This window comes from Mastomys coucha, unplaced genomic scaffold (assembly GCF_008632895.1).
Source record: "Mastomys coucha isolate ucsf_1 unplaced genomic scaffold, UCSF_Mcou_1 pScaffold8, whole genome shotgun sequence".
Lineage (NCBI taxonomy): Eukaryota > Metazoa > Chordata > Mammalia > Rodentia > Muridae > Mastomys > Mastomys coucha.
The window spans coordinates 73,777,212-73,792,835 of NW_022196914.1; the positions used below are offsets into that span (position 1 = coordinate 73,777,212).

Sequence of the window (15,624 nt, forward strand, 5' to 3'; positions counted from 1 at the left end):
TTTACAAAATAGCAGGTTTAATTTGAAATTGTCATGCATGCGTATTGTCTATTTTCTTCTATTCTTTTCTCCCTGTTGTTCTCTCTTTCTTATAGTACCCTTCTTCCCCCCATTTTCCCTTCTACTTTCATGTCATCTGTATATATCTACATCCTAAAGTTTGCACATAAGAGCCAACATACAATTAGTTTTTCTGAGTCTGGCTTATTTCACTTAACATGAAGATCTCCATTCCATCCATTTTCCTACAAATAACCCAGTTTGGTTCTTTATTGCTGAATGAAACTCTCTTGTGTGCATATATACCACATTCTGTTTTGCTAGATTTCTTTAACATGATGTATTGTTTTTCTGGTCTTGCTTATTTATCTGTATTTTCTTGAATTTATCCAGCTTCCATGTCATTTTTAATAAATCATTTATTGGGCATTTTATTAGTGTTGGTTTTTTTGAAATCTAGTGTTAGAGAATTATATATTTTCTTGGAGGTATCATGTTGCTATATTCTTTTTTCTGAACTTATTTTATACATTGGTACATGATATTGAATTTAGTCCTTGGGTACTACATTGCAGTCTATTCTGTCTCTGACTGTAATAAATGTTAAGGTGCAACACACAGTATGGCAGAGTTAAAGAGGCCCACTGTTGATACTGGTGTGGTGGCATACACCTTTAGTCCCAGCCCTTGAGAGGCAGAGACAAGTGGATCTCTGAGTTCGAGGCTATCCTGATACAGAACTAGTACCAGGACAGCTAGGACTACACAGGGAAATCCTGGAGAGAGGGGAGGGGTTGGGGTAGCATCCCAGGTAATCATACGGAAACCCTGTTTGCATGTGCCGTATCTATCTCATTTCCAGCCAACCATGACCCTGGGCAGGTTGGTTTGTGACTTGCCCTTTGCTTTTGGTCTAGCTTCTGGCAGGAACAGTGAGGTCTGGCCTTAGAGGCCCCATGATATCTTGTGAAGAATGGCTTCTGTAAACTCTGAGGTGCTGGCCTTAATAAAGGAATAACCTGTGGGCTCAGAGGGCTCGGGGGATTCTAGGAGTCAAGATGCTAGACTGCACCGATGCAGATTTCCAGTTTCACGCAGCAGTGTTCTGTTTGTATCCCACCAGAGCCTTTGTGTCATCAGAGTGGGCTTGTTTAGTTGAGGCTTTTTTTTTTTTTTTTTTAGGTTGGCTACTCCAATGATTTTGGTATGAATCTTAGCTTCCTCTGTCCTTCTGCTGTGAGAAAGGAGTAGGGTACTGGCCTCTCCCAGCGTCTTTTTGTAAAACTTCAAGCTGGTCAATCGTGAGAACAGTTTCATTGTTCTCATGTTACATTTGCCCTCTGCTTTTTATTGCTTAGTGTTTCACAGCTGGACAAGTATGTTCTCTGCCATTACTATGCCATGCCAGTTCATAACCAGTGGAATTTTGGCCCCCTTGCCAGGTTTCCCTAGGCCCCACTGTCGGCAGCGGCATTCATCCATTATCATCTCAGTTGAGGGTGGTTCAGCATCAAATCCCTCCCAGGGTCACTGTTTTAAGCCACTTCTAGTACCAGTTAGGTTCCATGGGAAGCTAAACCTGAGATAAAACTTAACATACAAAAGGTTTATTAGAGAGCTCTGAATCAGCCTCCCGCAGAAGGCATGGGAGCAGGATTGTGTAGATGAGGAATAAGAGCTGCTTCCGCACCAGCCTTGGAAGGGACTTTGGAAGGTTCTAATGAAGAAGAGACCTCTCAGAGCTGTCCCGAGATGAGTAAGAGAAAGAAAGCTAAGCCTTTGTACAGCATGCAGGGTCTGTGGGGGCACCTTAGGAAGCAGGACTGGCCTTTGGGGAGGCAGCTTTCTTCAGCAGGGTCAGTCTATGAAGAGGAAGGAAATGTAAAGCATAGTCATTGTGTAGTACATTTCCTGACTTGTGCTTTTCTTCCCCATTAGCATCTTTTTATGGTGAAAGCTACGTGGGGCTCAGCACCACAGAAGTTTCCCCTGAGCTGTCGCTGCAGTTAAGATTTCAGACCAGCAGGCCACAAGGCTTACTCTTCCTTGCCGCTGGGAAGACCGACTATTGCCTGATAGAACTTCTGTCAGGAATATTACAGGTATGTTTTTTTTTTAAATCTTTAAAATATGTAAGTATTCAGTTCCTAGAGAACACAAAGCAACAGAAAGAATGAACTGTTTCTCACTGGAATAATTTGTAGAATGAGATGGCATGTCAAGTATGCAGGGTGGGATTGTCTCTGTTTTTTCTAGCATGTCTTAAATATTACCTGCTTTCTAACAATCCCCTCTTATGTCCCATTCCATCCTGTAAGAGAACCCACTCTCTGGAAGGACATTGCATTAACCCCTCTTAACAACCTAATGGCTTCTTTGAGGCCTCAGTACCTCTCGACACTGCTGGGTTGGGGATTTAAGCTTTACCAGGAGTTTTAGTATGGGTCAGTTCATAGCAACCCATTCCCTGAGAGCACAAAGGATGAACGCCTTGATGGACTTCATTAATTATGGCTCTTGTCTCTTTCAGGTGAAAATAAACGTGGGTATGGGGGAACAAATCCTCCTTTCTGAGCAAAGACTTCGTGTGGACGATTTGGTTTGGCATTCGTTGGAACTGCACTATGGCAAAGATAGTGTTTTCATGGTCATCGACAAGCATTATGAGACAACCAGCCAGTTGGCTGGTGGGATGCGTAACTTCACCTTTCACCATGGAATCTATGTAGGAGGTCGTGGAGGGCTCAGTGTCCCTTACCTGGACAGAAAGACCCCCAACTTCCGTGGATGCATAGAGGATGCGGTGTTTAACCAGAGGGACATCCTTACGTCCCTTAGGTCGTACCCTGGCTTTAAGAAGGTTTATGAGGTGTCACTGGGGTGTAACGATGAGTTTTTTGCTGGGAAGGATGAGGCTATTAGCTTTTTCAGCTCTAGGTCCTATGTCACCTTTCCAGAATGGAAGGTACACGGGGGAGGGATCCTGAGATTTGCTGTGCAAACCGGAAGCCCGCAAGCTTTGCTTTTATTTCAGTCTGGCAGAGGAAGAGATTTTGTTGCCTTGGAAATCCATGAGGGCCTACTGAAGGCTCATGTAGGAAGGGGCGGAACAAAAACTCAACTCTCTTTGCTCAGCTTGGTTAGTGACAACAAGTGGCACGTTGTTCAACTCAGGGTCACAGGGAGGCATGTGGACCTCATGGTGGATGAACGCAGGGAAAGGGCGGGGCTGCCTCCGCAAAGCCAAGTGTTTGTATCCGAAGGCCCCCTGTTCGTGGGTGGCCTGGATGACCGGATGTGGGAAATGGTTCGCGGCTTAGAACTTGGGTCTGTGCCTGGGAAATCTTTTCGAGGCATGTCTCTGAAAGGATGTCTGCGAGCCTTAGAAGCCAATTTGGAAAAGAGAGCACTACGGGATGCTCTTGTTTCCAGAGACATTTCCGTAGGGTGCACAAGCGAGGGTCTCCATGGTACAGATCCTTCTGTGACAGGGAAAGACGTATTTCCGCCAGAGCCATCGCCTTCCACTGCTGTTGCCAGTGCTAGCTCTCCTCTGAAAAATCAAAGTGGCAGTTTTTTGGTTTTGAATAAGTTGGAGGTCCAAGAAGGTGGGCGAGCCTTACTGGACCAAAGGCATATAGAAGTGGATGTGGACTTCGTGGATCTGGATATCAATTATTCTCAGATACTGTTTAAGATACAGGAAATGCCAGCTCATGGGTTCCTTCAAATAGATGCTTGGCGTGCACAGGAAGTGGAGAAGACTTTTAGTCTGTCAGATTTGAGGCATGGGGAAGTGTGGTATGTCCACGATGGTTCAGAAGACCCTACAGATTCTTTTACGTTTTGGGTTTTTTCTAGTAGCAATCAAGCAATGCCATCCCAGCTGCAGGATACTGTTCCACATGTTTTTAACATTATTGTCCTTCCAGTGAATGACCCCCCATACCTTAAGCTCCCAGAAGGACACTTGCTTCTCTTTGAGAACACTAAGCAACGACTAATGCCCAGTGTGATTCAGGTGTTAGATCCTGACACAGATTCTCAGCATCTCAGGTTTTCGGTTCTTAACAACTTCAATTCAGAGGCTGGGTTTTTAGAAAGTGCCAAGGACCCCGGGAAAGCCATCACTGGTTTTACAGACATGGATTTACAAGATGGCAACATTTTCTATGTGCACAGGGGTCATCGAAACTCTCGGATTGTTCTGAGAGCAACTGATGGTGAGCTGGTTAGCAATACTGTGGTGTTGCGGGTCATGGCTGTCCCTTGGGACTTTGAAGTAGCTGATATGACTGGTGTGGTGGTACCACAAGGTAGTGCCATTCTCATCACACAGAGCAACTTGTCCGTGAAGGTGAATGGTGGACAACATGAGCTGGATACTCTCTATGACATCACGCATCCACCCCAGTTTGGCCAAATTCAGCATCGGGGATCCAACGGAGAATGGAAACCAGTTAGGAGCTTTTCTCAACGTTCCGTTGACCGCAGTCGGATCCGATACTACAGTTCATTCAGGGGATTGCAGCAAGAAAATGTTACGGATGACTTTAAATTTAAAGTTAACATAGAGGGAAGAGTAAGCAAAGAGCTCCTGTTTCCTGTCACTGTGCAGTGGCTGAAACCAACACTTCTGAAAAATATTCCTCTAGAGATTGGCGATGCAAACAAGAAAGCATTGGATTCTGGTCATCTGCAGGCTGCAACAGGGAGTGTGGAAGTAGCTGAGAGGGAACTCTATTTTAGGCTGCTGACTCCACCTAAGAAAGGAAAACTGCTACTTGGCAATAAAGTTCTTAAACCTGGTTCAATGTTCAGTCAAAAGAACATTACAGACTCTAAGGTAAGTTATGAACCTCAGGGGAGACCCGGGGAAGACTCACAGGATTCTTTTAGTTTCTCAATTGTTGTAAAACACGTAGAATCCAAAGATCATACCTTCAGGATAAACCTTAAAACAGATAAGACACATATCACTGTAACAAACACTGGATTGTATGTAAAAGAGGGAGAAAAGACAATAATTACAACATCGGAATTATTTGTCCAAATATTCGACAATCACGTCTTCCAATATAAAGTCACCAAGAGTCCTCAGCATGGGGAACTGAAATTGGCCAGCTCTTCTGCTTCTCTGGGAAACGACAGTAGGATCACTGGATTCACAGATGAAGATATAGTGAGTGAGAGGCTGATCTATGTTCATGATGATTCTGAGACCCTGTGGGATGAATTCTTCCTTCTGGCCTCTGCCACAGGTCTGGGCCAACAGGGAGGGGCCAGAAGTCTTGAATCTGAGCACACGTCTGCAGAAATCAAAGTCAGCATTACTGTTGAGTTGAAGAATGACGAGAAGCCAGTGCGTGTGGTAGATAAGACCTTTCACGTCGTGCGGGACAGCCAGCGCTTACTGACACTAGCAGATCTCTGTTACCATGACCCTGACATAGATTTTGATGATGGCCAGTTGCTCTATACTCGGCGTGGCATACCAAATGGAGATTTGGTGAATGCCACTGACCCCACTCAGAAGCTCTACCAGTTCAGACAAGTGGACCTACAGGAAGGGCGTGTGCTCTTCAGGCACCACGGTCCAGACTCCGCTCGGTTCCTGCTGTTTGTGACAGATGGTGTCCATTACACATCATCTCTTTTTGAGGTCATTGTGTCAGAGGCCTATGTGCACATAGTCAACAACACAGGGCTGCTTGTGCACAGAGGGAGGGACAGCTTTCTAACAACAGCCAACCTGAGTGTCACCACAAACCAAGATGTCAGAACAGACCATGAGTTTGAATTCCACATCGTACAACCCCCGAAACATGGCAGACTCCTGGTCAACAGTTCTGCCTCTCACTCATTTTCCCAACATGACCTAAAACAGGGACATGTGATTTATAGGTATGACGGCGATGGCAACTTCGATATCGTTAACCTGACAGTGAAAGCTAAAGACACCTACCTAGATGTGAGCGTCTGTGTCCAAGTGTCCTTGGAGGGTCACCAATATTACACTCCAGCTCTGCACAGCAGGAGCCTTATAGTTGAAGAAGGAAAATCAGTAAAACTGAGTAGAGGAAAGCTCCAGGTAGGATATCCAAAGTGTTGAGCATTCTTACTGGCTTAGACCACAAGGGGCTTATAATTCATTTGTTTGCATCTGAGAGCACCCTCTCTGTCTCTCTGATTCTCCCCTCTCTCTCCCCAACCTCTGTGTGTGTGTTTGTCTGTCTGTCTCACTGTGTTTCATGGTACTGGGTATAGTTATAATGTATGTGTATGTGCACACACTTACGTACAGTTTGATTCTACCAGTTTTCCAACATTGGAAATAAAATCTGCATGATATTCAGCCTTATTTTAAAGCTGTGTTTACATACATGGTCATGTGTGTACCCATGTGTAGTGTAGTAAGAACTAGGACTTAGGGAAGTGTATACATTAAGAGCTCTTTATTTTTATCTGTTGTTAACAGCAGCACTAGCAACATTTCATTTGACTCGGGTTAATCTATGATGACAGGAAGTAGTAGCAGACATAAAAAGGATTCCCCAAACAGCAGAGGACAGCATTGCGTAGTCTTTCTTGACTTCTGAATGTGGCCTTGGAATGGATGGACAAAGCTGATCTTGACCAGTGGAGTAATGCTAGGGTGAGAGCAGAGCCATACATTTCTTCAAGCTTCTACCTTGAAACTTCTAGTGAGCATAGTCCTGTGGATCAGTGGTGAGCAGGCTCGTTTTTTTTTTAGGGGATTTTCCTGTAAGGTAAAGGATGGGCAAGCTAAGCTGTACTTTTTGACGGCTGCCCACCCATGCAGGCTGTTCTGACTTTGCCTTAGGGACTTGAGGCAGGCTTCCAAGTACAACCACTCACATTAGAGATGAATTTGAGCTAGAATCAGTTAGGTGACTAGTGAGTCTTCATTAAGGGAATAGAAGGCACCGGTATTTCACAATGTTTTTCCAAGCTTACAGAATTAATGCATTTCACCACAAGGGGGCGTGTTCAGCCTTGTGATGAAATTGAGTTGTGAATAGGTTTGGAGATGGTCTTTGCTGAATCAATACAATGAAAATGCATAGGAAGTGCTGAGCTAGAGAGGACAGAACTAAAAAAGGAAAGACTTTTCCTCTACAGTTGTGAGATGTTGCTGAGTCAACTGTTCTTTCTTCTGCCACCTTTGATTCTTTATAATCCTCCCACCATGGTACTAAGGATCAAATTCACAGCCCTGCAAACACTAGGTGCTAGGCAAGCCTCCAGCCCTCTCCTTATAACATTATATATATGTATATGTATATATATATATGTATATGTATATATGTATACATATATATATACATATATATTTTACTTAATACATATACATATATATATTTTTACTTAAAATTTTAGACTTTTTAGGGTTTTTAGTGCTGTGTGCAAGAACTTCATAGCCACCCAAGAGCTGTTGACTATTAATTTTTTATATTTATTTATTTATTTATTTATTTTTGTGACCAGGGCTGATATTCCAAATATTGGCATGGGCCCCAGGTCAGATCTGACCTGTAACAATCCTGCTTGTAACTTAAGCCACTTGTTGATGTTAAGTGAAGTCATGTGGTTCGTCAATGGCTTTGATTGCCTCTTACAGTTCTTCATATGCTTTTTTTCTTGTGTCTGCGTGTTGTGTTTGTGAACACAAGGCTGGAAATGATGAAGATATTCCTTCAGAGGCAGTGTTCATAGTCAGAACTCCACCAGTACACGGATACCTCCAAAAATCCACAGCAGAAGACAGCGTCATGGGTGCAGAGGTGAAGCCCGCTCTGAGCTTTACCCAGCAGGATATTGATGATGACAATGTCCTCTATGTCCAGACAGCTCCCAGCCAACCAAAGGATCAGTTCACCCTAGATGTGACAAAGGACTCCCAGGTTGTAAGGAGAGTGCAGCTGCTTTTGGATATCATCCCGAAGTGGATACCTCTAGAGGTGCAGAACCTCACAGTTCAAGAAGGGGGCTCCAAAGTACTTCTGCAGGACCACCTCCAAATTCCAAGCAAGTATTTTGAGAGTCTTGACTGTGAATTTGTTCTCCTCGAACCACCAAAGCATGGTTATGTTGAAAGTTCCAAGTTTCCAAGAGTAAAGCTAATGAAATTTTCCAGGAAAGAGGTAATAAATCTCAGTTAATGTTTGAGTATCCTGTGGGGGAGGGCTGGCTATAACTGGCTCTTTATCATTTAGACTCACAGGCTTTGTCCATGATGCGATTTTAGAGTCCAACTTCCCACAAGATGCTAGTGTCTGCTGCATCCCTGTAGAGACATGGTAACATTGTTTAAAATTTTTCAGTGATGGAATACTTACAACTTCTTGAGAGGAGCCTTTGTAGTTAAAAGCACTTCAACATTTCTTTTCACTGACCTGAATTTAGAAATTTCTATTAGATCCTGCCTCTCTTGAGAATGCAGTGTGAGGGATTATTCCAGGAGAAAACCATCCCTCCCCTCATAGACCCTTTAAATATTTGAAAGAGGAGTTGTCATATTCCCTTGAACTTTGTTGTTGTTTTTTTGTTACATTCTCTTAGTGACTTGCCTGTACACCCTGATTGACTTGCATCCTAACTGTCCACCTCTACATGAGTCCCTCTCATTGATCCCAGGAACACTCGGCTGACTCATCTTTTAGAGAACATTTTTCATATCTCCACTCATCCAATCACCAGGTGTTTTACAGAGAACACACTATATGCTAAACATGGACCATGGGTGTTCAGAGTAGCTCGCTCAGTCCTGGTAATCTGCAAGCTGGATACAACTGGTCCTCTGGCATCCTGATGAGAGCGGATGAAACAACCAAAGTCAACCAAAGGTTGCTATCTGGTTCTTTGCTCGGTCTTATTGTTAGACTTTGCTTTCTTATCATGAGTAAATGAATGATTTTTCCCCCTTTTTTAAGTTTGAAAATTGGCCTGCAGATTTCCCTGGCAATATAGACTCTTTGGATTAGAAACCACAAACAACCTTCTACCATCTTTGCCTGGCTTTACCTCTCCTGCTAAAAACACGTGTATATTGCTTCATTTTGCCTTTAAGAATTACAAGTTGGGGACTGAAGAGTTGGCTCAGCAGTTAAGAGCACTGATTACTCTTCCAGGGGACCCAGGTTCAGTTCCCAACATCCACATGGTGGCAACCATCTGCAAATCTAGTTAAAAGGATCTGACATGGCTATCAGGCATGCAAGTGGTACACAGACATATGTACAGACAGAACACCCAAATGTAAAATTAAGTAAAAATTTGAAAATCCAAGTCATGGGATTCCTAATGGATTCAAATCCAGTTTCTAAAGGCTTGCTCAGTTTGAGTTACTGTGTGTTACCATGGTAACTGAAACATTTCTTTGCCTCAAGAAATGCTATGGAGGAGCCAGACACTTCATCTTTAATGAGGATGCTCTCGTCTTGTCTCTCACGTTGTATTTCACGTAGTGTTGTAGGGGTGCAGAATTGACAAATCCAATTCTAATTGGAGAGCAGGGAGAAGATCATAAGTAGCTCTTTGCGAGGGGACAATGTTTAATCTAGACTTTGATGAGTTAGATAAAGAGTACAGAAGAAACAGATTGGGATCCAGAAAAAGGCAGTGCAAGTTAAAGGAGCCGCTTAGCCAAGAACATGGATCTGAGAGATCGGGCCACGTAGATAGCTAGGAGTCCTCCGCAGGCTGAGGAGGGCCGAGGTGGCTTGACACTATATTTTGGAGGGTCCCTACCTCTATCTACATCAACTGTCAGGGAGGCTAAACAGGTATCATTAGGAAGCCATGAAGGAGCAGGATGCAGAGGGTAAGAAAGCAAGCAGCTCCTCCCCGTGTCCCAGGGACGATGACTGTTTACCCACATTATGAATGGTTCTTTGCTTTGGTCTTGTGATTTGGCCAGTTATGACTTCCATCTCAAAGGCTGGAAAGCCCAGCATTGACAACCTTCTGCTTTGGTATAGGTTCAATTAAATACCCTTTATGCCATGTACTGAGTCCTGCCTCAGTCAAGTCAGTGACCGGCTGGGTTTATGAGAATATTGTTGGTTAAATTCTGTGTGTGGGTACCTATGTTCCCTGGGGCATCTGTGTTATCCAGCAGCCTGTTCACAGACATGTGGCAAGGTCACATGAACCTGATTACCAGGTGATGCCTCCTATTGTCCATTTATATGTAATGCCTGTCGTCTCTAGGTTTTGAGATATTGTCATTTTCACTTAGAGTGACACAAATCCCATGTGTCCATAGCCTTCAGTGTCTTAGTGGAAAGTCCCTGGGTTCATTTGTTAAATAATAAGTTTGTGAGTATCTTGTGTCAGAGCTTCTAGACGTACGTGATGGAGACAAAGTGGTGAACTAATAAGACCATTCTTCTATCTGTGTGGAATTTTCTCCCCAGGTGGAGGAAAGAGAGGGGCAAAGAGACAAGAAACATGTGAAATTCATAACATGTTGAATGACATTTAGTACTATAGAAAAAAATAAATAAACCAGAAAAGCAGATATTTTACTGACTTTTGAAAGGTAGGAATAGATACACCCTCTCTCAGCTTTCAGCCAATATCATGAATTAGTATGCAATTTTGGAACAAATTCTTCATTAAAGGGTGTGTGATTTGGTAGAAGGGATGCATTTCTCCAGGAAAAGTGTCCTAGAAGTGAGCACTGTCCCATGTCCCTAAAGTGCTCTCCCTTCTGAGGTCTCTCATCTGTTGGTCAGTCCCTCTCCTTGTTTGTTCACAAGTAGCTTAACACAGCATATTTCAGGAATGTAAGGTTAGGCCTGTTATCTGAAATCTTCTACCAGCGGAACTCCAAAGAAACTCTTGTAGCACCTGTATACGAGTGCCTATGATTTTCCCTTGAGGCCCTAACTGAACTTTTCAACTCTTGTCAGAAACACCCCTGTAAGATCAAAAGACTTTGCTTAAAGGAAGTGCACCACAGGAATGGGCAAAGCTGAACTGCTAAAAATTTTGGCTAAGTTTTGTCAAAACAAACAGCCCCAGAGACTTGTTCTGAATTCCAGCAACTCCTTTGGGGTGTTGGGAATTCTCACCATTGTGTTTGGGTCACAGACTCATTGAACTAAATTCTCATCTGGCTTGAGCATTCTCTTCTCTCTGGTCTGCACTGTACTCACCAGTGTTTCCAGTACAGTCCAGAGGAAAGGAATTTGATCAGAATTTTAGTTACTGCAAATCAAAGAGGAATAACTAAATCATCCAGTGGCTATTTCAGGATTGAAATTAAATAGAAGAGATCTAACTGGGATAAAAATAAATATTTTCATTTGCTTTATTACAAGGAAAGAGTTCTTCCATGGTGGAATAATTTGATTGTAATGCATTCTGTCCACAGGAGATGTATATTAGCATTAGAAACACAGGATTTATTATGAAGATGAGAACTCAAGATTTGAAGGCAGCAGGCTATCTTTGTTACATTTCTGTTGCTACAATAAAATACCCCAGCAGAAAGTGCTGGGCAGTGGTAGCACATGCCTTTAATCCCAGCACTTGGAAGGCAGAGGCAGGCAGATTTCTGAGTTTGAGGCCAGTCTGGTCTACAGAGTGAGTTCCAGAATAGCCAGGGCTACACAGAGAAACCCTGTCTCAAAAAGCCAAAAAAAAAAAAAAAAAGGTATTTAGAGAGAAAGGTGTTTGTTTCAGTTTATAATTCCAGGCTATAGTCCATCATAGCAGGAGAGTCTGGCAGGAAGTTGTATCATATATATAATCAAGAGCAGAAATAAATAAATACATGCATGTTGCTTGCTTGCTTGCCTATGTTTAGCTCTGTTTCTCTTAAATAGCCCAGTACCCTCTGCCTAGGGAATGGTACTACTCACAGTGGGTTGAGTCATCCTACATCAATGAACTTAATTGAGACTCCTCAGAGACATGCCCAAAGGCCAACCTAGTGGAGACAGTCCCTCATTGAGATTCTTTTTTCAAAGTAAATCTAGGCTGTGTCAAGTTAATTAAAACTCATAATCACACATAATCTCAGACACAGAGAACAATTAAGGAAACAGTGCCTTAGTTCAGAAAATATGTTTAAATGAACTTAATAATTGCCCTGATCCATATGTTTCCAAGGAAGAAAAATGAAATCTCAGAGGAGCCTAAATCTAACAGTTTGCATTGTCAGATAAAACAATCAATACTTTCATAACTTTAAATAAGCAAGTAGAACTTGAAACTTTTTTATGCTGCCCCATTAGTAAGAAGGCTGGGTCATGCACACTCAGTACATGTTACCGCTAGAAATGGGATTTAAACTCAAGAATTCTGCTACTGCCAGGCAGTGGTGGCACATGCCTTTAATCCCCACACTTGGGAGGCAAAGGCAGGTGGATTTCTGAGTTCGAGGCCAGCTTGGTCTACAGAGTGAGTTCCAGGACAGCCAGAGCTACACAGAGAAACCCTGTCTCAAAAAAAAAAGAGAGAATTCTGCTACCAACCCAGCATTCTCACTACTACACCACATTGCCTTTTTTTCTTAAACCTATTCATGGGGTGAAGTGTTATTTCACTTATTTCTAGGGTGAAGTGTGAGCTATCCATCACAGTTCCTCTCTGATGCTCACTCAGACTCCGTGGAATGAAGACACACTTCTGTGCTTTAGGGATTCTTAAGCTAGGGCTTCTTTTTTAGCCGTTCAGTCATGGTTTGGGTTTGAGTTTCAGCTGGCTGGTGCTCTTGTTGGTTTTGGTTTCAGGTGGAGCAGGAGTTGATTTCCTATGTTCATAACGGCAGTGAGGAGTTTCTCGACAGTCTCACTGTCTTGGCAAACAGCTCCGAGTTCGGAAAAGAGAGTCTGCCTCAGACTCTGTTTGTGACTATCGAGTCTGTAAATGATGAGGTTCCGGTAGTAACAGCCAATAAAATCCTCCAGGTGAGTGCCACATGCTTTTGATTGGGGAAACCAAATCAGTTCTTATTTATATTGTTGTTACTGTAAAACAGCAAGGCATATGTATGGCCATGTACACATGGTAGCATGTCTCCACTGTGCCAAAATATCATTAGCTATACTTGTCAATATCCTCTTGGATACTGTTGGGAGGCAATACTTTCTGTATTTCCTTTTATTTTTTTTTTAACACTTATTTATTTGACTCTCTCTCTCTCTCTCTCTCTCTCTCTCTCTGTGTGTGTGTGTGTGTGTGTATGTGTGTGTGTATATGTGTGTGTGTGGTGTTTACATATATACACACAGTATGGTACTTTTTTGGAGGTTAGAGAACAACTTGTGGAAGCTAGTTCTCTCCTTTCAGCAGGTAGGTTTGAGGAATCTAGCCCAAGTCCTCAGGCTTTGGTGGCGAATGCCTTTACCTACTGAGCCATCTTACTGGTCTGGTTTTCTGCATTTCTTGAGCTGGTGCCACTCACAGTGTACTTGCTGAAACATGGTCTTTTTGAGGTAGGTTAGGGAGGTGTCTGCACATGGACCGGTCTCCCTAGGCTGGTAACAGTGGTTAAGAGATTAAGGTTTGCAGAATGCATATCTGGATAAGATTCCTGACTCCACTGTTGGATGTGTGACCCTGTGTCTTAGTTGTGTGAATAGACACCATGACTGTGGCAGCTCTTAAAAAAGAATATTTTAATTGGGAGTGACTTACAGTTTAAAGATTTAGTCCATTATTGTCATGGCAGGAAGCGTAGTGGCATGCAGGCAGACATGGTGCTGGAGATGGAACTGGAAGTTTTACATCTTTATCTGAAGGCAGCAGGAAGTGACTGTGATCCATTAGACTTGGCTTGAGGTTCTGAGATCTCAGAGTTCTCCCCTAGTAATGCATTTCCTCCAAGAAAGCCACACCTACTCCAACAAGGCTATCTCCTAATACTGGCACTCCCTATGAACAGTTGGAGTACATTTTTATTCAAATCATTATATTCTACTCCCTGGCCCCCATAGGCTTGTAGCCATATTATAATGCAAAATGCATTTTGTCCAACTTCTAAAAGTCCTTATAGTCTATAACAGTATCAAGCTTGTATAAAAGTTCAAAGTCTCTTCTGAGACTTATGTATTCTCTTAGCTGTAATTCTCTGTAAAATCAAAATGAAAAAATCAGATTACATACTTCCAATATCACAAGACATTAAATTACCATTCCAAAGCAGAGGAAAGAGAGCATAGTGAGAAAATCCTGGACCACAACAAAACCAAAAGCTGGGCAAACTCTAAACTCTGTACCTCTATGTCTGATGTCAAAATGTTCTTCAGAGCTTCAACAACTTTCAGCTTTGTTAACTGCAACACACTTCTCTATCTTGGGCTGGTTCTACTTTTGTGAGTAACTTTCCTTGGCAGCCATCACACAGCTCTGGCATCTTCCACATCTTAGAGTCTCCAAGGCAATCCAGGCTTCACCTTCACAGCTTCACACACTGGCCTCTCTTGGCCTCCATGCTGGAACACCCCTGACATATGCCTGGCCTCAGTAGCTTTCCTTAATCTTAGAGAAAGATTCCATAACCCCTTTTAGTAAGCAGTCTCTTGACTATTTTGTGGGTTCCTAATGCTGTAATCTACTCTAAAGTCCCAGAGGGGGTGCTCCTGCTCTCCACCCACCCAAATGTTTTGGATTCATGAATGAAACACACACACACACACATACACACACACACACACACACACACCCATGGTTAACACACTCCTCTCTGATATTCCTGAGTTAATACTTACTAAATCTATATTTTATCTTAGCTGCCCTGGACCCTGCTGGTTAGCCTCCTGGGGCTGCTTTCCTCTTGCACCTACATTTCAGCCATCTTACCCTCCTGCACTTTTCTGGCGTGGTCCACCCCCTACACCCTTGTCATGGCAGAATCTTCTCTTCATCTCCTCCGTTTCTTGCCTGAGAATCCTAAAAGTCCTAGCTTCATCTCCCTGCAGAGCCATTGGCAGCTGGGAATTTTATTTTCTAATCAGAGCCAAGTGGGGACAGGGACTCTCAGTGTAGATGTGTGAGTTCCTGTGTAATATTGAGAGCTGAATTTAACACAGATAGCATTAGAGCCAGTTCCCCAACAGGTTCCTTTTTCTTATTCCCTTTTAACCCCTAACACTAGGTAGGAGAGAAAAAAAGGACAGAGGGGAAAGAGGGCAAGGATATAAGTAGATTACTTCCTGCTCATTAGGGGTGCCAAGTTCCTTGGGGCAAATTTGATTTTCCCATTAGCATATCTAATTTCTTCCTTGCTTCACACACAATTACATGACAAACTGCAACAATCAGCAGCCAACCAGCCCCATGTATTGGGGCTCTAGCATTTATATATCCTCTGAAAAGCCCCCAGAATTCCAAATGTCACACACTTGCAGAAACTATCTGCAGCTGGAAGAGCTGTCCCCCTACTAAAGCACGAGGCAAATCGTAGTCACCTGCTGTGAAGCAGCCCTATAGCCCCACACTAGGGATTAAAACAAAGGCATATTCCCATAATATTTCTGTGTTTTTTCAAAGAAATCAAATTTCTCACTATACCTTTTTTTAATTTTAAACTTTTATTGCATCATGATGAGAAAAGTTACATGATTTCAATTTATCTGAATTTGTTAACAT

The 15,624-nt window shown here is 42.9% G+C and overlaps 1 protein-coding gene across 1 annotated transcript in view; it reads left to right on the plus strand.

Moving 5' to 3' along the window:
- The window catches only part of LOC116083261 (chondroitin sulfate proteoglycan 4-like), a 69,290-nt gene that overhangs the window by 13,491 nt on the left and 40,175 nt on the right, over window positions 1-15,624 (plus strand). Inside the window, exons 2-5 of the mRNA XM_031360078.1 lie at window positions 1,939-2,102; window positions 2,531-6,091; window positions 7,695-8,165; window positions 12,765-12,941. Coding sequence (XP_031215938.1) covers window positions 1,939-2,102; window positions 2,531-6,091; window positions 7,695-8,165; window positions 12,765-12,941 — 4,373 coding nt within the window. The remainder of the gene's footprint in view (window positions 1-1,938; window positions 2,103-2,530; window positions 6,092-7,694; window positions 8,166-12,764; window positions 12,942-15,624) is intronic.